Raw genomic sequence first — 22,337 nt, forward strand, 5'->3', positions numbered from 1 at the left:
TGCATGTGTCTCTCTCTCAGAGCTCAGGGCATGAGCTCTGTTAGGGCAGGAATCTTGTCTTCGCCTCTGGATTTCCACGTGCTTCCTGGCCCAGATGAGCAAACGTTGACCCAATGAAAGAATGAATACATCAATTACATTTAACACCATCCACCAGCCTCTCAGCTATCACAGACTTTGTGGTGAGTGGCTAGAAGGATCCACCTGCCCAGACAATGGCCAGGAAGACAGGAGAATGAAAAACTATTCAGAGTGATGATAGTAGCTAATATTTATTTAGTACTAATTGTATGCTGGGCACTGTGCTAGGAGCTTCATAGGTATGAATCATCGCCAGAACTCTGGGAGACAGGGACACTTAGTCTCCCCACTTTACAGTGAGGGAAATCCAGGTTCAGAGAGGTTGAGTAATTTGCCCAGTGTCACACAGCTGGGAAATGATAGATCTGGGCTTTGAATTTAGGCAGTCTAGCTTCAGAGTCCATATGTTCAGCCACAATGCTGCCTCGCAGGGGGAGAAATGAGCACAGAGCCAAGAAGGAAGGGGTGGTTCTCAAGTCAACACAGAGAAGATTGCTGCAATGGGAGATGAGGGAAGAAAACAAATCATGCAGAGGATTGGCCTTTCTGGGGTGGAGGAACCACGGGGTGAAGAGGAGGTAGAGACAAGGCCGGAAGCTGGTGCTCCAGACAACTCTGGGCTCTTAGCGGCAAGGTTGGTTTATAGGTTCCCATGGCAACTGCCAAGCAATAATCTCTTACTCCACAGCTCAGTGATTCTCTGGAAAGTCCTTCCTACTCTCTGTCACTACCACTCCTCCCAGCCGACAGAGGCAGGGTGACGGCTTCTTCCCCAGGACAGACTGTGCTGGAGAAGAAGAAATGGCCTGAGACCCTTTCATGATGATGATGGAGGAGGGAAATTTGAGTTGGGGGACCAAAGAAAGAACAAAGAGGGGCTTAAAACCTCACAGGTCTAATCATCAGACTGGGAAGGGGGTGTCAAATCAGCTTATAAATCTCGTGAAAACCATGAACTGTCTCCCTAGAAAAATGTGAGCATACACATATACCCATGCATGCAGAGTTCTGCATAGAGTTTCAAGGAGCATTTAGGCTCTTTGGGACCTAAAGTAGGAAATTAAAAATCATGTAATCCAGTGGTTTCCAAATTAGGGCAGTGGAACCCTATCTTCAATCAAAACCAAATGTGAAATCCTAATCTCTAATACAGTGGTTCTCAATCAAGGGGGATTTAAACCTGGGGATATCTAGCAATATCTGGAGATATTTTTGGTTTGGGTGGAGGCCAAGGATGTAGCTCAAAATCCTGCAAAGCACAGAACAGCCACCACAACCAAGAATGATCTGTCCCAAAATATCCATAGTGCCAATGCTGGCAAACCCTGGTGTAATATAATAAAAGGGAGCTGCTCATTCATTCGTTCACTCATTCAGTGAAATGGGCAGGGAGTGGGGTATGGAGCTCCTCCAGCATCAGACTAAACTGATTTACATTTGGACTCAGCTGTGTGACTTGGGACCAGCTGCCAAAGATCTCTGAGCTTTAGTTTCCTCATCTCTAAAATGGAGATTATCATGGAATATAACTACTGGATTTCTTGTACTGGGCACAGTACTCTATACACAGAGGGAATAAAAAGTGCAAACGTATTCTGTTTATTATCATTACTATGATTATTCGTGGTGTTGTGGAAGATTTTGCAAATGAGGAATTCAGTTTGTAATAACCCGGAAAATTGTCTGCCATTGGCTAACGTGAGGGATCAAGAACAGCTATAAGCTATCTGTTTGTGTCCTCCTGAAATTCATATTTTGAAGCCCCAATCCCCAGTGTGATGGTACCAGGAGGTGAGGCCTTTGAGAGGTGATTAGGGTTAGGTTAGGTCATGAGGGTGGGGCCCTCGTGATGGGATTAGTGCCCTTATAAAAAGAAGAAGAGGCACTAGATCTCTTTCTCTGTGCCATGAGAGGACACAGCAAGATGGCAGCCATCTGCAGACCAGGAATTGGGTTCTCAACAGACACCAAACCTGCTGATACCTTGATCTTGGACTTCCCAGTCTCCTGCCCCTCTGTAAAACCAGGGCGCTGAACTGGGCAATCCCCTAATGATCCAATCCTCCCTGGAATGGGACGACTAGGGGCATATGTACAACTTAGAATCACACAAGCCAACCCACTGGGGAACAAGGCCTGGAGGGGGAAAGAGGTTTGCTCAAACTGTATTTCACACCTACGTTCCCTTTTGTCAAAACTATGGTTCGGAGAACAGTCACCCACCATGTGCCCTTTCTCTGTGTGTTGATGGGCTAAGTGGACTAAGGCCACTGGGTCCTGATGGGAGGCTGGCAGGAGCCTGACCTGGGGAAAATCACACCCTCTTCCTCCTCTTGGTTGGTGCCCTGGAAAGCCAGCCATCCACCCTTCTCTTGCCTCCCAGGGCTGTGGAAAGTGTTTAATTAATAAACTCACCTTCAAAGCAAGCTAATGTTAAAAAACAATGCTTCAGTGCTAATTATTATTATCAGAGGCTGCTTTCCACCTCATTAGAGGCGTGGATTCGGTAATTGTTAGCTAATCCCCAAGGAGAAACCAGCGCCCCCTCAGGTGTTAGGATTGCATCTTTCCCCAGCAAATGACCTGATTCCCAAGCCACATGATGGCCAGCTCTTTGGTCTTGGAGTCTGGATGAGGTGCCTTCACCTTCCCAGGTTCAAGTCCCAGCTCTGCCACTTCCCAGGTGTGTGGCCTTAGAAATGTTTCATGTTCTTGAGCATCAGTTTTCTGGTCTAGAAAGTGAGATGTGTATGTGGAGAGCCTGACCCACTGAAGGGATTTAATTATTATTGTTGTCAATATCAGTATGTCTTCCACCGTGGGCTCAATGTTTTCTTTTGTTTTTTGATCAGCTTTATTGAAGTATATTTTGCATATAACAAAATTTGCCAATTTCAGCTATACAGTTTGATGAATTTTAACCATCACCATACACAGTCATGTCACCACCATCACCATCATGCTATGGAACATTACCATTTCCCCCAAAAAAATTCTTTGATGCCCTTTGCAGTCGATTCCTTCCCTCCGCCCCCCACCCCATAGCCTCTAGCAACCACTAGTCTGCTTTCTATCATTATAATTTTCCAGAATTTCATGTAAATGGAGTCATACAAGTCTTGCTTCTTTTAGCTAACATAAGCCTTTTGAGATTTATACTCAATGTTGCATATGTAAATAGTTCATTCCTTTTCACTCCTGAGTAGTACTCTGAGTACTCTTTTTTTTTTAACCCATTTACCAATTTATAGCAATTTGACTTCTTTCCAGTTTTTGGTTATTATCAATAAAGCTACTACAAATGTTCACATGTGGGTCTTTGTGTGAACATAATGTTTTCAATCTCTTGAGTAGATACCTAGGAATGGAATTGCTGCCAGATCACAAGGTAAATAGATGTCTAACTTTAATAAAAGAAACTGCCAAACTTTGCCAAAGAGGCTGTACCATTTTGTATTCCCTCCAGGAGTGTATGAGAGTTTAGTTGTTTGCATATTTAAATTTTGTGCAGGGATTCACATGACAAAACAATCCCCTGCCCCATCAGTTGGGGATGTTTTGGACAATAAGTATTAGAATATCTGACTCACAGATATGTGAGCCCCCCATGAGAACAGGGACTTTGATCCCTCCCCCTGCTATTAGTGGCTGCCATTTTGCTGGACCTATTCAGAAACAGGCAACTTCCCAGCATGTAATTCTCACACTAACCTTACAGTTTAGAGAACACCACTATCCCCTTTCACAGCAAACTGAGGCTTAGAGGATTAAATAAATTGCTCAAGAGAAGCATGGAATAGTCAGGACCAGGAATTGAACTTTGGTGGGTCTGAGACCAAAGGCAGAGGGTTGAACCACTTGTCACATGGCGCATAGCAGCAGGTGGGGAAGGATGGTGGGGGAAAGATGCTGCCATCTCATGTAGGAAGTAAGACATGGACACAAATACACCAGAACGCAGTTTATTAGAAAGAAACCAGAGCCTTGTGCAGAGTGCTTTGGAGGTCCAAGGAAGCAGAAAATCTGAAATCTCCAAGAGCCCTTTTTTCTCCAGCTCCTTTGTAGTTTGCAGTCCCCAAGCCAAGCTTTCCCTTAATCCAATTAAAACGCACTTGTTTATGCTTATCAGCTCTTTATTTGGTTTGTTAAAAATGTGCAAATTACCCAGAGGCCTCTTCGTCCTCTGAACAAAAAGGCATCAATAAAACTATTAAGTTAAATCCAATTAAGTGCAACTGCTGGAACTTGAGTGTGGTAGAGCAGAACAGAAGGGAAGAAGGGAGGGAAAGGATTTCGCTGGGGAGAGGAGAGATTCTTCCTATTTCTTTCAAACATTCCGTGAGTGTGGGCAGGAAAAGGGCAAAAAGATCCACGTCTACCACATCCTGGATGGTGGACTTATATGTAGTGTACCATTTAATTATGTCAGTAACTCCAACAGGTGGACACGATGGACCCATTTTGCAGATGAAGGAACTGAGACTCAGAGAGGTGAAGCTAGTAGTCCAGAATGTCCCACGACTGGGAAGTGGCAAAGGCAGGATTTGAGTCCTGATCTGTCTAAACCCTCTGCCTAGAATCTTGGAATGTCAGAGCTTAAAGGATCCTTAGAGGTTGTCTGGCCAAGAGCAAGCCTCTGGAAACACATAAACGTGAGTTTCCACATCCATGAAACGTGTATAGCCGTGTTAGCCTCCGTGGGTTTGGGGAGGGTTTGATGAAGTGATGTGTGTCTTAAGTACCTGGTACATAGTAGGTACCTGTTATATGCTAACTTCTGATAACTGCATTCCTGTCAAAACCCATCTCCTTCCCCTTCCCTATTTTTTCAGAAAGAAAGGCTGAGATCCAGAAAGGGAACATGACCACCTCAAAGTTACACACAGACCCTGTGACAGAGGTAGGACTCAAACACAAGTCTCTTGCCTTCTGATTTAGCACCTCATTTCAGAACCTGCACTGCTTCTCCATTTTGCAGATGAAAAAAAAAAAAAAAAGAAATTGAGGCACAAAGTGTAGAAGGCACTTGGTGGCCAGGTCATCAAGTTCAATACTGAGCCCAAGACCTTGGCAGCCGCCATGTCCTAAACTCTAGTCTTGGCACCACTATTCCTTAGCTGTGTTGCTTGGGCACATGTCTTGACCTCTCTGAGCACCTCATTAAAATTGGGGCTCATCCACCTTGTCCCAGTGAACATTTAGGGTGCAGTGAGGTCAGGCGGGTGAAAGCCTCTTGTAAGCCAGAATGGCTGCAAACAGCACTGCACATGGAACATTTGGGGAATGGCTTGAGCATCTGTTCTTGTAGTCTCCAAAGATCCAGGATGGGTCTCTAATTCCCCGACCCAGGGGACTCAGAGAGCTCAGGAAGGGAGAGAAGATGCCCGGATTCCAGGCAACATTAATCCTATTACAGATGCATTAGGAGACTAAGGGGATCTCATAAAGCACCATCCTCTCCATGGAGCTTTTCCAACCCTGTCACTGGCTGAGTCCCAGGTCTCAGAAATCTGGGAAGCAGCTCACCTAAGTGGGCAGAAAATCACATGCGGCTGTGCACAGGAGCCTGATTACAGCAACACCAAAACCTCCTGGGCTGCAATGATGCACTCTTCCTGCTGCAAGGATAAACAGCTTGAAGTCAGACAAAGGTGGGTTCAACTCCCATCGCCATACTATCTCCCCAGCCCAGTCACCTTGGGCAAGAGACTTCACCTCTCCAAGCCTTCATTCCTCCTCCAAATGTGAAATGTAGAAAAATTGTCAATAATTGTTGAAGGTTGTTAATAATGATCTTAATAGTGATCATTATGACTTTTTCATTCCACTTTTTAAGACTCAAACCCTGTTGGGAGCAGCAGAAAGTCAAGAAGTAATGGTAACAGGTGGCTCTTCTGGAAATGATAATAAAAGGAAGCTTTTTATTATTAGTGTTCCAAATGCAAGATCTTTGTCCAGTTGGCCCCAAGAGCCTGTGTGCATGGGAGGAGAGTTAGACCTGTTGTATAAGAGGAAGAATGATGGGATATTCTGCTCTGACACGCGCAATGGGATTTGTAGCAAAGCTATGGACTAAAGGCGGGCTGTTGTCTTGAGGAAGGATTTTCCAACTTCCTTTATTCTCTTTTTTTAACACACAAACGAAAGCCTAGCTCCTGGATTCTGCCAGGGTGCAGAGCAGACCCCCTTCCTGCTACAACTCCGAGGCTTGCCACCAGATGATAGGGGAATACAACATAGGGAGAGGAAAAGAAAAGCTGCTTCTTTTTCCAGAACCAGGAGTCATAGAAGGAGAAGGGGAGAAGGATTCAGGAGAGAGGACTGCCCAGGTATTTGCTTGGCCTTCTTTCTTGCAACTTTGACCCAGGTACAGTGAGGACAGGGGGGCTCTCTAGATCACAGCCTCATCTCACTGGCTTTCTCAGCACCCTCAGTTCTCACGTGGTATGGATGTGGGGCAGGACCAGGTGACCTTCACACAAGCTGGGATGCCTCACCTCAGTCCAAGCTGGGAGGAGGGCAGAGGAGGGGTGCTGGGGTTTATATTCAGGGGAGCCACAGGGAAGCTAACCAGCCAAGCCCAGGACAAGATCCTCTTTCCATGGTCTTATACTCACACACACAGGACCAGGGAGAATGGAGACATTTCTCCACACGCACTGGGTCAGGGAGCCCTCAGGAGCTCTGGACTCCTCCACACTCCCCTGGGACCATCAGACCAAGCCCCGCCCTCCACATGCCCAAAACCACCCCAGGAGAAAAGCAGGAGGACACTTAACCTCAGGAACCTGTATAACTATCATTTGGACTAAAATGTCAAAACGGGGTTAGACATGTTTGCTAGAGCTGCTGTAACATATTACCACAGATTGGGCGGTTTAAACATCAGAAACACATTGTCTCACAACTGGAGGCTGGAAGTCCAGGATCAAGGTGTCAGCAGGGTTGGTTCCTGCTGAGAGCCTGGAGGGGAAGATCTTCTCCACGCCTCTCTCCTTGGCTTGTACATGGCTGTTTCCCCCCTGTCTCTTTATGTCGTCTTTTCTCTGTATGTGTCTGTGTTCAAATTTCCCCTTTTCATAAGGACACCAGTCATATTGGATTAGGACCCACCCTAATGACCGATTTCAACTTTATTACCTCTGTGAAAACTCTATCTCCAAAGCAGGTCACATTTTGAGGTACTGGGGGTTAGGAGTTCAACACGTGAACCTGGGGGACACACTTCAACCCACAACATGGGTAAAGCTTAATTGTTTGTTTTTTGTTTTGTTTTCTGCCAATGCAGGGGGGTGGGAGAAGTTGGTACAGGTGTCATAAGGAAGACCAGATCAGCTGCCGACAAAGAAATTACATTTTCTTCACACACCAACATTGTAGCAAGCATTCAAGGTGCAACCCCAATAGTAATTTAAGCAGATTTGTGCAGCCTCCTGAAACAATGGTCTGGATTAGGCACGGCCCCCAGCGATAACAAAACAAGTGCAGTCTTGTAGCTCCAGCAAAAGGGAAAAAATGGAATAAAACATTACAACAGCGAGAGCTAGCAACTTTGGGGGGCATGTAATATTTTCCAGATGCTGTGATAAGCTCTTGACATGGATTATTTTACTGAATCCTCATGCAACCCTGCAAGACATTTTCCCCACATTCTGAATCGTATGGATGGGGAAACTGAGGCTCAGAGAGGAAAAGTTATTTGCCCAATCAACCTGGCCTGATTCCAGAGACTATGCGTGTGATCACTGCCTACTGCACCCGCCTCTCTTTCCTGAGCTGGCTGACCTCCTCTTAAGGCCTCCAAAGAGCGCGTCCCTCTCCTCCAAGGGAGAGGGTGGGGTCCAGACCCGAGGTGGGGCTGGTGTGCGGAAAGCTCAGATTAGTCAGATCTGCAGATTTCCCGGGGCTTGAGGGTCAGGCTTCAGAAGCTCAGCTATACCTAGCTTCTCCAGGGACAATCCATCAGGGAGTTACAAAAACAACAACGGCAACAATGACACTTCTAAAAAGGAAACAATCTACATGTCCCTCAGTAGGGGGTTGCCTAAATGAGTTGTGGTTCTTCTACTAGGTTTGCTAGGAAATCAACTGAGGAATTAATGCTCTATCGAGGAATATGTGGTTGACACGGATTGATGTGTCTGAACCAAAATGTGAGAAAAAGGTGGAGCTGTTGAAGGGGATGGACAACCACATTGAAGATCAGAGAACAGTGGCGCTGGCTGTGGGGACATCTGGGTTCTTGCCCTGGCTCACCTCCGATGAACTCTGGAGTCCCATCAGGGATCCAGTGGAGCGGCTCCACTAGACTGACCATAAGGGTCTTGTCAGCTTTGACATGTTCAGCTTGAGCAAGCCGTTTCCATAGAACCATCTGCATCCTTGAAGATGCTGTGGCCAGGGGACCAGGATGAGGTTTATAAGCAGGTGACACACCTGGGAAATCCAGGAACCAGAAAAGGGTGACATTTAAGATTCCAAAGAGCTGAAAACCCATTGTCCCTATGGTGAGCTTGCTAGGGGAGCAGGGGAGCCCCCGCTCCATTCCCAATTTCTTGTTCCTTCAACCTTCTCGGTTCCTGCAATTCCACCTTTAGCATGCCATTCGTCTGGGCTAAGCAATGCCAGCTCCCTGATGCTCTTTCAAAGGAGGGAAGGAATAATGGATCAGATCACTCTCCTATTTTGAGGAGTCAGAGATGGGGGAGCAGTCGCTGACAGATGCATCCTGGCCCCCAGAATCAATCCCAGTTCAGCAACTCCCAGCCAAGATGTGAGTCTTCTCTCTCTAACTCCTGGGAGGTTCAAGGCTTTATAACAGAAAGCCTTTCTCTCCCTTCTGTACTAATTTCTTCGTACCTCATTTATTGAACACAAGAAGCAGCATATCTAGTGAAAGAGTATGAGCCACCAAGCAATACAGACGTGGATTCAAATCTCAGCTCTTCTCCATACTAATATGTTGTAAGAGTCAGGAAAGTGAGGCTAGTGATCGCTGTCATATCCCCAGAGCCCAGCACGGTGTAGGTGCTCAATAAAAATCAATGGAACTTCCCAAGTTTCACCAATATAGAAAAAAAGGTGAAAACAATTTGGAAACGGTGAATTGTAATAGCAGCCATTGTCATAAAACTCGATGATGATGATGATGATAAAAATAACATCAGCTTGTGCTTATTTCTTCATTCATTCCACAAAAATACTGTGAGCACTTTTTGTGTACTAAGCACAGCTCTGGGTGCTGGGGATACAGAGGTGGACAAGATATACTCAATCCCTGCCTTTTTGAGCTCACCGCCCAGTAGGGGAACAGCCTTAAGGCAGTTAAACACAGAAATAAATGAAATTATTCCAGATGGCAATAAGTACCCTAATGGATATCTGTGTGGTTCTAGGAAACTTCACCTCTTGAGTTTCAACTTCTTCATCTCCAAAGTTAAGACGCTTTTACGCTTCAGGCTTCTAATGAGGATGAAATGGGATGATGGATGTGGAACTGCCTAAAATCCCATCATGAGTCCAACCTTCCCAGTAAAGCACTGGGCCCTGAGCATCGTAAACTGCCTGCCATGAACCAGGGGCTCATAGGCTGTTACCAGCCACAAGCCAAGGCTGAGAGCCCCCTTTCCCACCTCCCTGTGTGTGTCCCTGCTCTGTGGCACCAGCATCTGGGAGCCAACCGGAAACTCATTCTATTATCCAGATGTTTGCTCTATAGGTGTCAAACATCTGTATGATGGAAGTCAGGGAGAAGATAATCCGGATCCACCTCTCCCAAAGCTAGGCATCTGGGCTCCAGGGACACTTGGGCATCAGGGAATAATTATGTGGCTCTGCTTCCTGCTGTAGTATCACCCAGTGCCCAACACAGACCTGCGGCCCAGTTGATTGCTCTATCCATGATTTCTAAGTGGAAGTTTGTGGTCATGCTTGTACCAGCCAAATCCTTAACAGAGTCCTGGTCCGGAAAAGAACAAAACAATAGGAGGAGGGGAAAGAGGAGGAGGGAGGCGTCTGGTTCCTTTAGTTTCAGGCTGCAATTAATCAGACAAAAGGGAAGGGAAAAAACCAAGGGAGGCAGAAGCACTTAATGGAAGCCTCCTTCATTTGTGACCGCTCCTAATGGTACAGGGGAAAGGACCGTGGCTTCTCCACTTCCAAACTAGGTGACCTGGGGCCTCAGTTTCCATGTCTGTGAAATGGGGGATAGTCCTACCCTTTCCAAGTTCCATCAATATGGGAAAAAATGTGAAAATACTTTGGAAATGATGTATTGTAATAATGATTGTCATGAAATTAGATGATGATGATGATGATAAAAATAACATCAGCTTACATTATTTTTTCATCCGTTCAACAAAATACTGTGAGCACTTTTTCTGTGCTAAGCACCACTCTGGGCGCTGGGGATACACAGGTGGGCAAGATGGGCACGGTCCTTGCCCTGATGGAGCCCTCTCCCCAGTAGGGGGACAGTCTTAAGGCAGTTAAACAAATAAATCAAATCATTCCGGATGGCAGGAGGTACCATGATGAAAATGAAACAAGAGATCTGATAGACAGTGAATGGGGACGGAGGCTACTCTAAGTGGGGGAAGGGGTCAGGAAGGACCTCTCTCAGGAGGTGACACTGAAGCTGAGACCTAAAGGAGGTGGAGGAACCAGTCACGCACACAGATGTCCCAGGATAGCAGACACGAAGGCCAGAAGTGGGAACAGCCTTGGATGTGTTAGCTTTGTTGCCGTTGTTAACCTGCCTCTTTTGTTTTGGGGACGCAGAGAGGAATGCCTGACTGGGGAGCATCACGAGCTAAAGATGGAGGAGGTGATGTCAGTCCTCTAGGGCCTTGTAAGCCACAGCGAAAGGTCTGGATTACTGTACTCTGTGACGGATGGATGCTAACTCTGGCTGCTTCGTGGTGAGTGGTTGTCGGGGGGCAAGGCTGGAAGTGGGGAGACCAGTGATGGGGTGGATGCATGTCTAGATGAAAGAGGGCAGTGAGTGTGAGCCCAACACCTGCTAAATGCTTACATGCCGCATCTCCTTTAATCCCCATGGCAACCCCGTGAGCTGCAAGTTCCTATTATACACCTTGTGCAGATGAGAAAACTGAGGCTTTGGAGATGTTGAGTAGCTTGCCCAAGGTCATAGAGCCTTAACCTTAGCCCTAACCCTAGCTGATGTAAATGGTGGAGCTGAGATTCCAACCCACTCTGTCTGACTCCTGAGCCCATGTGATCCTGGATCTTAACCATCAGAAGCCCCTTGAGTCAGGGGACAGAGCTGGGCAGGGGGTGCTCAGTCTTTCCTAAGGTCCTGCCTCTTTGGATGGACCCTGCAGAGATTACCCCCCTCTGAGTTGCTCCCTTGAATCAGAGGGAAGCCCCCAAACCTGGGTCTGTCTATGCTGCCAATGCAAGTGGGAAGTCATTCCTGCAGACGCCATGAATTATTTTATTTTATTTAAAAAAATACTTTTAATTGAGGCATAACTTAATTACTTTGAAGTGCATTAGTCTTATATGTACAGAGAAATGGGTTTTTACATATGAAGGCAGCCATGGAACCACCATCTACATCAAGATAGAGATCGTCTCTCACCCATACCCAGGACAATTTTGAAGGGTAGAGTTTATGCCCCAAACACAGCATGTCTCTGCCCTGTACCAGGTTTTTCCAAGATCTCCTGTTTCCCCTGGAAGGAAGACTCCACTGGAAACTCCCAGTGACTCCCAGACCTTAGGCAGGGGTCCTTCAGGGCAGACCAGCACCAAAGCCCTTGTCAACAAACTGAGAAGTGAAGAGGGTAGCTTGGTGAATGTCCAGGTCTCTAGAATAATGGTATTTAAAAATGATCCACATGAGCATTTCCACACACATCTCATTTCACAGCAGTCAGTGAGGTAGGAAGGAGGTCCCAATATTATTACAAAAAAGCCTCAGTTTCACAATCTGCAAAATGGGGGGAGGGGAAGGGATGAACTTGATGAAGCAGAGTTCCTTCCAAACTCAACAACCCTAAGATTCTCAGGCTCAGGAGGAAGTGACAAGCCCACCCAGACACCACTTCCTCCCTCCAAACAAAAAACCAATCTCTCAGATTCTCCCACTCTCACCACCTCAAAATCTGACACTGGAGAGAGAGCACATGCTTGCCATCCTTCTCCAGGGAGGAGTCTCTTCAGAGGACAGTTTATGTTTGCAAGTTGCTTTAGGGTCCAAAGAGACTGGGGTTTGAATTCTAGCTCTACCACTTACTAGCTGTGTGACACTGGGCAAGTCACTTCACCTCTCTGAACCTCAGTTTCCTCATCTGTACATGCAGATAGTAATGGTCCTTACCACAAAGATCGCTGTAAGGATTCAATGAGTTAATGACAGGAAAGTGCTTGGAGGGTGTCTGGAGGATCCCCCAGGGCAGAACCCGGTGACCTCTGAGGTTAAACCCCAAGTTCAAGCACTTGGAGTGTCGTCTGCTAAAATTCCCCTCAGCCACCACCCACAATTGCTGCATTAATATGCTTCCATTCCTCTTAGGTTAATATATGTATTATTTACAGGGCTTTATTATATGCTCAGAGGGCTCCCCTGAGAAATATAAGTGTGCATTGGGAGGTACATTTGAATAATATTTACAATTAATTTCCATCAATAAAGCAATGCACCGAGGTCTCTCTGCAGCTGAAACGAGCCCTGGGTTGGTTTCCCACTAACTGGTCGCTGGAGAAAGCTTGGGTAGCTTTTAACTATCTCTGGAATAGTCCACTTCTCTCAAGCTCCACCTTGGCTCCCAAAGTCCAGGCACCAGGGCATTCACCTGGATGCCGCAGCAGCGCCCCGCTTCCCCTCTCGCCCCTCTCTAGCTTGTCCCCCAGAGCAGCCCTGGGCATCGGGCATCCTTTTAATAGGCAGGTCTGAGCACGTTACTCCCTTAAACATGGCTTCCCCTTCACCCCCATCCCACAGTCTGGCCCTGTCTCCTCTCCATCCTATCTGGTCCCTGTTCATTCTACTGGCTCTGCTGCAGCCTCCACCCCCTTTCAGTCGCTCAGAGTCATTCTGCTCCCTCCCACATCAATGCCATTGCCCACGCTGTTTCCTCCACCTGAAACACCCTCTCCAGCACCTACCCACTGAATCAGTGCCCACCCATCCTTCACATCTCAGGTGTCTCTTCTCCCAGGAAATTTCCTTGGCCTTTGGACAGGGTCACATCCCTCTATAATATGTGGGTAGCATTTACTATGGTTGTTTTCCATTTGGGGTATGTTATTTTCAATTGGCTGTCACCACTGGCCAATGAATGTGCTCAGGAGGACAGAGATGGTGTATGTACTGATCATCCCCGCATTCCCAATGCCTGCAGGGCCTGGCAAAGAGGACGTATTAAATAGATGCTTGTGGAGTAGATGAATGGGTGGATTTATAAACAGATGGTTATGGAAATGGATGGGTGTGTGAAAGGATGGCTAGATGAATGTGTAAATGGGAGCATCTGTCCTTGGGTGGCCCGATGCATGGACTTAGGAGTAAGGAGTCCTGGGTTTCAGTCCCTTCTCTGCCATGGCTTGCTATTTTGTCTTGAGTAAGTCACTACCTGCCTCATATCCTTGGTTTCTAGGAAAATTACATGAGTGGAGGGAATTTTTTTCGAGATGTGGATTTCTTGAAGTTCAAAATTTGGGGAATGGGAGGTCGGGAATTTCAGGGCTTCTCCTGCTGTCTCACAACATAGCTGTGTGACTTTGGACAGGACATTTCACCTCTCTGAGCCTCAGCTGGTATTCCACGAGTTGGGCGGGGAAGGCAAGGGTCAGGAACCTCCAGCATGGAGCCCCACGCTTGCTTCAGTTTCTTTATTTAAGAGAAATGTTGTCTTCAAACAGGGGAAGCAAGCAAGCCCCCTACCTCAAGGTCTGACAAGCGGCTTCCTGATTCCCCTGGTCTTGGATACCAGCCCCAGTGGCAATTTTCCAAAGCCAGAGCATCACAGCATGTCAGGGAGGAACGGGAGAGGGAGGCCAGAGGCAGGAGTTGGGGAATCAATGACCACTCCATCCAAGCCAACACCACCTAATTTTGCAGATTTCTCGAAGGGCAGCTCTTGCGACCTCAGTTCCCTCATCTGTAAAATGGGAAAGACCTCGGTGGTTTGAGTTTGAATGGCCCTGTGGCTCTCATGATTGGATTCTCTCTTCTCCCACCCATCCTGGCCCCTAAGCTCTCCAAGCTCAAGGGCTTAAAGCAAACTCCTCCCCCAGCCAGCACCTGGGTTGGTCTCCCCTTCTGAGCCCCTCCCTCTTGTCTTGCACTTCCTCCTTCTTCTCTCCCTTCCCCTCCCCCTCCCCCCTCCCTCTCCATCTTCCCAAGGGCTGAAGAAGCTGGGAATTCAGGCAGCAGACCCAGTTCCGTTTACTACTGTGTGACCCTGAACAAGTGAGGTCCACAATCTGAACCTCCCTTTCTGCACCCCACAAGGTGAGTCTGATGGTCCTCTTCTCACAGGACCGTTTTTGAGGGTTTGATGAGATTTTGTGCCTGACACATGGTAGATGCTTGATAAATGCCAGATCTCTTTTCTTCGTTGTCGTTCTCTGTTTCCTTTGTGCTTCCCTCCTCCCTCCCTCTCCCCGACCCTCAAACAGCATCTTCTCCTCTTGTCCCTCTGCCCACAGCCCCGTGCCCCCTCCACCCACCCACCAAACCCAGGAGGCAGCACTGAGGCTCCACTGGCGGGTCCTGGCCCTGGAGGGAGGGCTCTCGGGCACAAAGCGTGTTGGCTGCCTGTGGAGTCATTCAGGTGAACGTGCTTTGTGAACTGCAGGGCCTTTGTGTGTGTGACCTGTGGGGTCGTCAGAAGAAGCTGTAGGGACAAGGTTGAAAAGGGTGTTATGGTGGCACTTAAGCATTTGATGGGGAACTACAATCGGAACAGGAAGACTTGGTGGGGCAGCCAGAAAGAGCGAGCCCTGGCTCCGAGGAGGAAAACAGCTGGTTTTTATTTTGCTCCTGTTCATCAGCTTTTCCAATGACAAAATGATTTCCTGGCTTCCCCAGCCTGGCCTGACCTGCACGCAGCCCGGAAGGAACAAGAAACTGAGCCCCAAGAAACAGCACGATCCTCCCCGAGTGGCTGGTGACTGTCTCTGGGGCCTGGAACACGTCCCACTCCATCTTGTGCCCTGGATGCTTCCCCTGTGAAGTTGGGAAGGGGGGTGACAGGGGGCGCTGGGCAATATTTAAAGCTCCCTTAGCTCAAGCTAAGTTCAGATTGCTCAAAACAATCGGAGGCCCCAGTGGGGTCAATTCAGAGCTGCCTCACAAACACAATGACCCAACAAGGGAAGGAACAGTTTGTCTCTTAATGAGGTGTGATTCCAAACAGCCCGTGGCCTCGGGAACTTGCCGTTCGGCTGTGTATACGTTACATCTGTTCACTGTATGTTGTTGAAGTGGCTTCGCAACAAAGAAACTTGGAAGAGAGTAGAATATGGACACTTGGAGGCCAAAGGGCCCTCCCGCCTGGCCTCTCTCCCCACTGCCCTCCCCCGGAGAGCTGGGGGGACACAGGAGGTGGGAGCCAGAGTGGGTGGCTGTGAATGGATGCCAAGGGAGCTGGGAGCCAAGTACATTTTCTTTGCCACGTTGGATCGTTTTTGAAAACTATTTGCAAAGCTGCCTTTAAAGCCCTCAAGATGTTTACATTAATCTGCTGAGAGATGCATATATATTTATGGTCAAAACCCCAAGCCTCTGCGGCCTTATTTGAGCCAGACAGACCTAGGTTCAAACCTAGCCAGACTCTAACAGAGACCTGCTGGGTGCCCTTGGGCAAGTTACTTAAACTCTCTGAGCCCCAGATGCCTCATCCATAAAAGGGAAGTGATAATTGTACTTAACTCAGGGCTGCTGTGAGGGATAAATGAGATACACATGTAAAGTGCTTAACATAGAAGTGCTAAATAAATGTAGGTTACCAGGATAGTCTAGAATATTCTCAGTAGATACATTCTCCATAAAAGAACAGAGTTTCTGGGACCAGACGGAGCTGGGTTCAGACGGGTAACTGTGCCCCTGGTTAGCTGTGTGACATTGGGTGCGTAACTTCCCTTCTCTGAGCCTCAGCTTTGTCGTTTGTAAATGGGACAATGACACTGCAGCACAGGGAGGTGTGGGTCCCATAAAAGACAATGTGACTGCACATAGGAGGGGCCCTAGGCCTGTGGGCCCCCCTCGGCCCTGCATCTCAGGAGCACAGTCTAGTGAGCCAGGCTCCAGATTCTGCTTCGAGCTCGGGGACTGAGCCCTCGGACTCAGATTCAGCCCGTGAGATGCTCCCAGGTTGCTTCCTGCAGCTGATTTTGGACTAGCCTCCAGCCAGGCTTTGAGGAAGTTGAGAAGGAGTAGATGTCCCCCACCGTCCTCCCATCTGCCTCCTGCCCTGGAGTGTTTTCTTCTGAGCATCTCCAGCCAGAACCAGTGGATCAGGGAAGAGGGAGGAATCCCTGTGATGGGGTGGAGGCTGCTGGTGAAGCTGCCCACCTCGAACCAGCCCAGGGTGACAAATGCAAAGTGAGAACAGGGCTTGGGGCAAGGGGCTGGCATCACCCCCACCCCCAAAGTAGCTACGGCCCAAAGCACCATCGCCCTGGGAGGTTCAAGGGTGAGTTGATTCATGTCACGCACCCTTTGAAAGGTCTTTTCTTTCTTCATTCCTTCCCCCAAACCCCGAGTCCTCATCATAGCCCTGCTTCTCTTGCCCTCACAAAGAGCCCCATGGCTCCTTAGGACCTGTTGTCTGTCTTTTCAGCTGATCTGAAAGTCAAATGCATGGTCCCGGGAATTCCTGTGCTCATATGTCACCTTCTCTTCCCAGGGAACCTGGAGAAGGTGTGTGCATTTCCACACGCCCTAACCCAGAGGAATGGCTTGAGTGGCAGGATTTCTGGCCAGCTATTGATAGAGGGATATGAGCGAGGCGTGACCTACATCACACTGGGTTTGCTCTGACCTCCTCTGCTCACACCAGGAATGGACCTTGAAAAGTGTTTGTGTCATTCCTGGGAAGCACTCAGGTAGGTAACTGATCCCTCTGTCTTATGCCCATCCCAGTTCATGGCAGTGCTTTTGAGAATTCTCCCTTTTTTGCTTTGCATCAGTCAAGGCTGGTCTCCCAGGATGCACGGGATGCTGGTCCAAGGCTGAGCCCCGTGGCATGCTCTGTCCGCCGTGCCCCTGGAAGAAAGGAGTTCTGAGCCCTGGATTCCCAGTTCAAAACACAATTCAGCCCCATGCAAAATACAGCGGGCATCTGTGGGTGCCCAAGATGTTCTTGCCGTGGTCTCGAGAAGGCGTAGCTTTGAGCCTCCAAGGTTGGGAGTATCCACGGGGGGGTGTTCCAGGCGAGGCTCAGAGCATGCTGGTCTCCCTCTCGTTCATGGATGACATCTTGGTGAAACTTCTGTGGCTGGGATAGGAGGAGTGGCCTGTGTCCTCACTCAGAGCATTGACCAGACGGGAGAAGAGGGCCACCTTGAACTTCTTGAAGTCCTGACCCACGAAGACGTACAGAATGGGATTCATGCAGCTGTTGGCAATGGCGATGGCAGTGGCCAGGGGCACACCCAGGCTGAAGACAGAGCCAGGCATGGCGCTGTGATGGAGCTCCAGAAGGTACAGCGTGTGGTAGGGGCACCAGCAGAGGAAGAAGGTGATGATGATGGTCACGATGATCTTGAAGGGCTTCTTGGTCTTGGCCAGGCGGTTGCGCCGCAGCTTGTAGACGATGGTGAAGTAGCAGGCGGTGATGATGAGCACCGGCATCAGGAAGCCGCAGAGGAAGCGGGTGATGGTCACCGCCACGTGCCGGCCAAAGCCCACAGGGTCCGCCTGGGGATGAGTGGGCCACGAGGAAGAGCTGGTGGCGGACAGGCTGAAGTTGTTAAAGCAGGATATCTTCCCGTGCAGATGGGCTGTGTCCCGGAAGACGAGGGATGGGGAACTCAGGAAGAAAGCCAGGACCCAGATGACCATGCAGGCCATGTAAGCCAGCCGGACGCTGCGGTGGTTCTGGGACCAGACGGGGAGGAGCACGGAGACGCAGCGGTCGAAGCTGATGACAGTCAGCAGGAAGACGCTGGTGTACATGTTGTGGATGAGCAGGAAGTTGCTGATCTTGCACATGGCTGTCCCGAACACCCAGTGGTAGTCCATGGCGGCGTAGGTGATGTGGATTGGGAGGAAGACGTTGAACAGGAAATCCGCAATGGCCAGGTTGAGGAACCAGACGGTGTTCACCGTCTTCTTCATCTTGCAGGTGGCAATGATGATCACCAAGCCATTGCCCAGGATCCCGAGGAAACAGATGATGCTGTAGACCACCACCAGGAAGATCCTGACCACCCTGCCTTCCAGGGGAGATAACTCCTCCAAAACCACGATGGGGTCGAAATCATCAGAGTACACGTACTCGTAGGAGAGGGAGGTGTTGTTATCCTCGTCCTCCATGCTCTGCAAGTGGAGGCAGGGGTCATTAGGGGAACTTTGATTAGAACTGGCTTTAAGAGGTTGACCACTGCCAGCGCGACTGACAGTGCCCTCCCTGGCTGTGAGCAAGGCCAGTTGGGTGGCTTTGCTACTTTATTTACTTGACTAACACCTCTCAGGCACCTCCTATATATCGGGTACTATTCTAAAGGGTTGATGTATGTAAACTCTTTTCATCCTCGTAATAACTCAATGAGGCTGTTATAAACCCCATTTTACAGATGAGGAAACTGAGGCACAGAGAGCTTAAGTCACGTGCCCAAAGTCATACAGCTGGGAAGAGGCAGAGCCAGGAGTCAGGCCCCAGCTTCAGAGTCTATGGTCCCTCTGGACCACCATGTTTTTGCTGCCTCTCTGGGACCCTCCCCTTTCCCTTACAGTCTAGTGGGAGACAGATATTCATCAAAAAACTCCTCAAATCATGGAAAAATCTCAACAAAGGAGAGGTGCGTAGTGCTGTGAACTTGGTTCCGACCATATTTCCAAAACCCAGGGACAGCTGCACTGACAGTGCACCCACCTCGTCCTCGTCCCCCACTGATGCCCTTTGGAGAGATGAGTTCAGATCCCGTGTCCCTTACCGTTCACTGTTACGATGTCCAAAGCTCTCCAATGTGGGTCCTTGGCCAATCAGTCCCCAAACACAGCTGAAAACACCTGCAGGGAAGAATGAGGAACAGCAGTTGGCTCTGGATCTAAGAACCAGAGGTTTGGGAGGACCCAGAGCCAGAGGTTGAATGTATCGCTGTTACTCCCACTTTCCAGAGGAGGAAGCAGAGGCTCAGAGAAGCTAAGTGATGTGCCCGAGGTTACCCAGCTGGGAGGTGGTGGAGCCCCCTGAACCCAGATCAACAGCTGAACCCTTCATCCCAACCCCCATCTCCACCGACCCCCCACCCCAGCACATCCAGAGATGAGAGCCCGATTCAGGGGTGGGTGCAGGGGAAGGTGCAGGGGAGAGAGTATGGATGGCTCGATACAAGTCCACTGCCAGGGCAGGACCCAGGAAACACCATTTCAGGCAGTGCTGGGGACACAGGAGACAAGAAGAGGAACTGCCCAGAGCACCTGCTATGTGCCAAGAACTATAATTCCCTCATCACATTAAATCTTCCCAGAGGTTCTTCTAGGCAGGTGATACTACTCTTGTTTTGGAGCTGCGGAAACTGAGGCTCAGAGAGAAGCATCCTTCTCACCGGGCATCCTCTGGGCCCTTTGGTACCAAGAATTGGGCCCTGGTGTCACAACGGTCCAATGAGACAGACACAAATACATTCCCTGAGCATCTACTGTATGCCAGACTGCCAGACAGCTGAACTGGTACTTCATACAATCCCCATAACAACTTTGTTGGGTATTTTCCCAATTTACGGAAGAAGGAACAAAGATTGGAGAGTTCGCAAGCTTGGGAGGTCTTGGAGGAGGTGGTCTCATGCATTGTTCACACCCAACCTTGGCCACCTGCCAGCTCTGTGGCTTTGGACACACGATTTCTCCTCTCTGAGCCTCGGTTTCCTCATCAGTAAAACGGGAATACTCACTACTTCACAGAAAGGATGTAAGAATGACAGGCAATCAGGAATTTGGAGCATTTGGCTCAGTGCTGGCACACAGTTAACCCTCGATAAATATTAGTGATTACATTGCAACCCAAGGGTAAACAGCTGAATTCCGAGCTGGAATTCGAACCCAGGGCGCTGACAACCCAGAGCCCATGCACTTTCCACCACCCATGTTTTCCCCATCTGACAAATGGGCTCTAAACCAGATGCTTCAGCCTGGCAAGACTGGCAATCGACACTTCATTATAAATAAGTCCAACCCTCCTCCATATAAATTCATCATTGGTGCTTGATGGGCTTGAGGTGGTATTTTATTGCATAGAAGTCATCTTTCGCTTTTTATTAAATAAAAGCCGCTTGGAAATTTCCATTGAGGACTCTGGGCTCAAAGGAGTGGGCACCATCCCACTCTGCAGCCTGGGAGAAGAATCCAGAGGTGTCCAACTGGGGGTCCCCAAGGACTTCCTGTGGGATGCGGAGAGAAGACGGGGAGGCAGCAGCTGCCCCCTCCCCCGACTCCCACAACTCGGGGAAACGTGACAGGTGTTCACGATAATAATGTATGTGCTGAGCATGTAATTCAGATGGTCTCACTTTGACCCAGGAGGGGCCACAGCGAGGCTGAAGGAGATGAAGACCCTTGCCCAAGGCATCTGGGCAGGGGGTGGGAGAGCCTGGATTTGAACCAGGTCTGCAGAATGTGGGATCTTGCCCGCCACTCCACGCTGCGAAATCGTGATCTCATGACAGCCACCGAGTGTGTCCTTGAGGAAGGAAGGAGCATGTCCGCGTTCCCTGTTCCGGGCTGTGCAGGATCCAGGGACGAGGACATGGCTTCCCAGGGTCCCTTCCCACAGGGGCTCACGGTCAGTCACAAGGGACAAGACAGAGGTGGTGCTGTGTCCTGAGCAAGGCCAGGCTGCCCCCAGGGAGCCCCGCAGAGGGGCATCCCCTAACCTGGGCATTGGAGGCTTCCTGGACCAGGTGGGCTATGGGCTGAGTTTTAAAGGACAGTTGTGAGTTAAGACGGGAAGGAGGGAGGAGGGAGGGCATGCCAGGCCGTCTCCCCCGCCCCCACATCCCCCCCTCATTAGCGGGCGGAGGGCGGTGTCTGAGCCCCCAGAGGAGGGTGAAGAGTAGCAGGGTCTCAGGACCCAGCAATTGGCACTGAAGCAGCTGCAGAAATGCGACATCATGTCTGGCTCTCCCGCTGGGCTGGAAGCAGCTCGTGGTCAGAGGTCACAGGTCTTTTCATCTTTGAGCAGGGTGGAGGCCAGGCTGGGCCTGCACGGGGTGGTGCTGACATCCCCCGGCATGTCTGTCCGACTACTCCTCACCCCTCATCCCCCCAGGAATGTCAGTGTCCCCCATAGATGTGTGCCCTTCCCCTCCACTCCCCCCTACCTGAGCGCCTGGGATCTCCCTGCAGGGGGGCGCCAGTCACAGGTTTGCCCTCAGAGTCGGCCTCTGCTCTATCCCGACATACATCCCTCCTGTCCTGTACTGCCCCCAGCCTGGGCAGTACAGCAGAGCAGTCAAGGACACAGACCCTGGGGCCCAGCCTAGCTACCAGCATCCAAATCCTCCTCCTTCATGAACTCCCTGTGACCTTGAGCCACTCAGGTATCTTCTCTGTGCCTCAGTTGTCTTATCTATAAAATGGGTATGATCGTAATAGTTCAAATGGTTGAGAGGATTAAATGTCACATGCAAAGTACTGAGAACAGGGCCTCGTATGGGGTAAGCACTATGTTTTTACTGTCATTATTACTGTTGTTATTCTTATCATCATTTTTCCCCCTCAGTCTTCTACTCTTAACTCCCTCCTGAAATGGCCTTTGCCATTCTAAAATGGCGGGAGGGGCCAGGAAGGGCAGAGGACCTGTGCATCCTGCCCGCTTGTCTCCCCAGCTCTGGGTTCAAGGGCAGGTCAAGGGCAATACAGGCAAGAATTTGCTTCTCTAAACTCCAGTCTCCTCATCTCTCCAGTGGGGTAAGAACCCTTCCCTCATTGCTGTTGGAAGGGTCATAAGAAATGACAATGACCCCCTTGCCAATTGTAAAGAGCTGTAAAATTCTCATTGTTCATATTCCTTAAACCCTCTATAACCAGGAAGCTTAGGAAAAAAGTGGGTATAAGTATATAT

The 22,337-nt window shown here is 49.3% G+C and overlaps 1 protein-coding gene across 6 annotated transcripts in view; it reads right to left on the bottom strand.

Moving 5' to 3' along the window:
• Positions 1-15,056: 15,056 nt before the first annotated feature.
• Positions 15,057-22,337, bottom strand: part of CMKLR1 (chemerin chemokine-like receptor 1) — a 39,518-nt gene continuing 32,237 nt past the window's right edge. For all 6 annotated transcript variants that reach the window (XM_082417563.1, XM_082417564.1, XM_082417565.1 and 3 more), the window contains 2 exons: positions 19,210-19,285; positions 15,057-18,592 (listed from right to left, as the gene is read on the bottom strand). In XM_082417563.1, the coding sequence (XP_082273689.1) occupies positions 17,492-18,589 (1,098 nt within the window). In that variant the 5' untranslated portion in view covers positions 18,590-18,592; positions 19,210-19,285 and the 3' untranslated portion in view covers positions 15,057-17,491. The remainder of the gene's footprint in view (positions 18,593-19,209; positions 19,286-22,337) is intronic.

The sequence above is a fragment of the Balaenoptera physalus genome, assembly GCF_965194825.1.
Source record: "Balaenoptera physalus genome assembly, chromosome: 12".
NCBI classification, from domain to species: domain Eukaryota; kingdom Metazoa; phylum Chordata; class Mammalia; order Artiodactyla; family Balaenopteridae; genus Balaenoptera; species Balaenoptera physalus.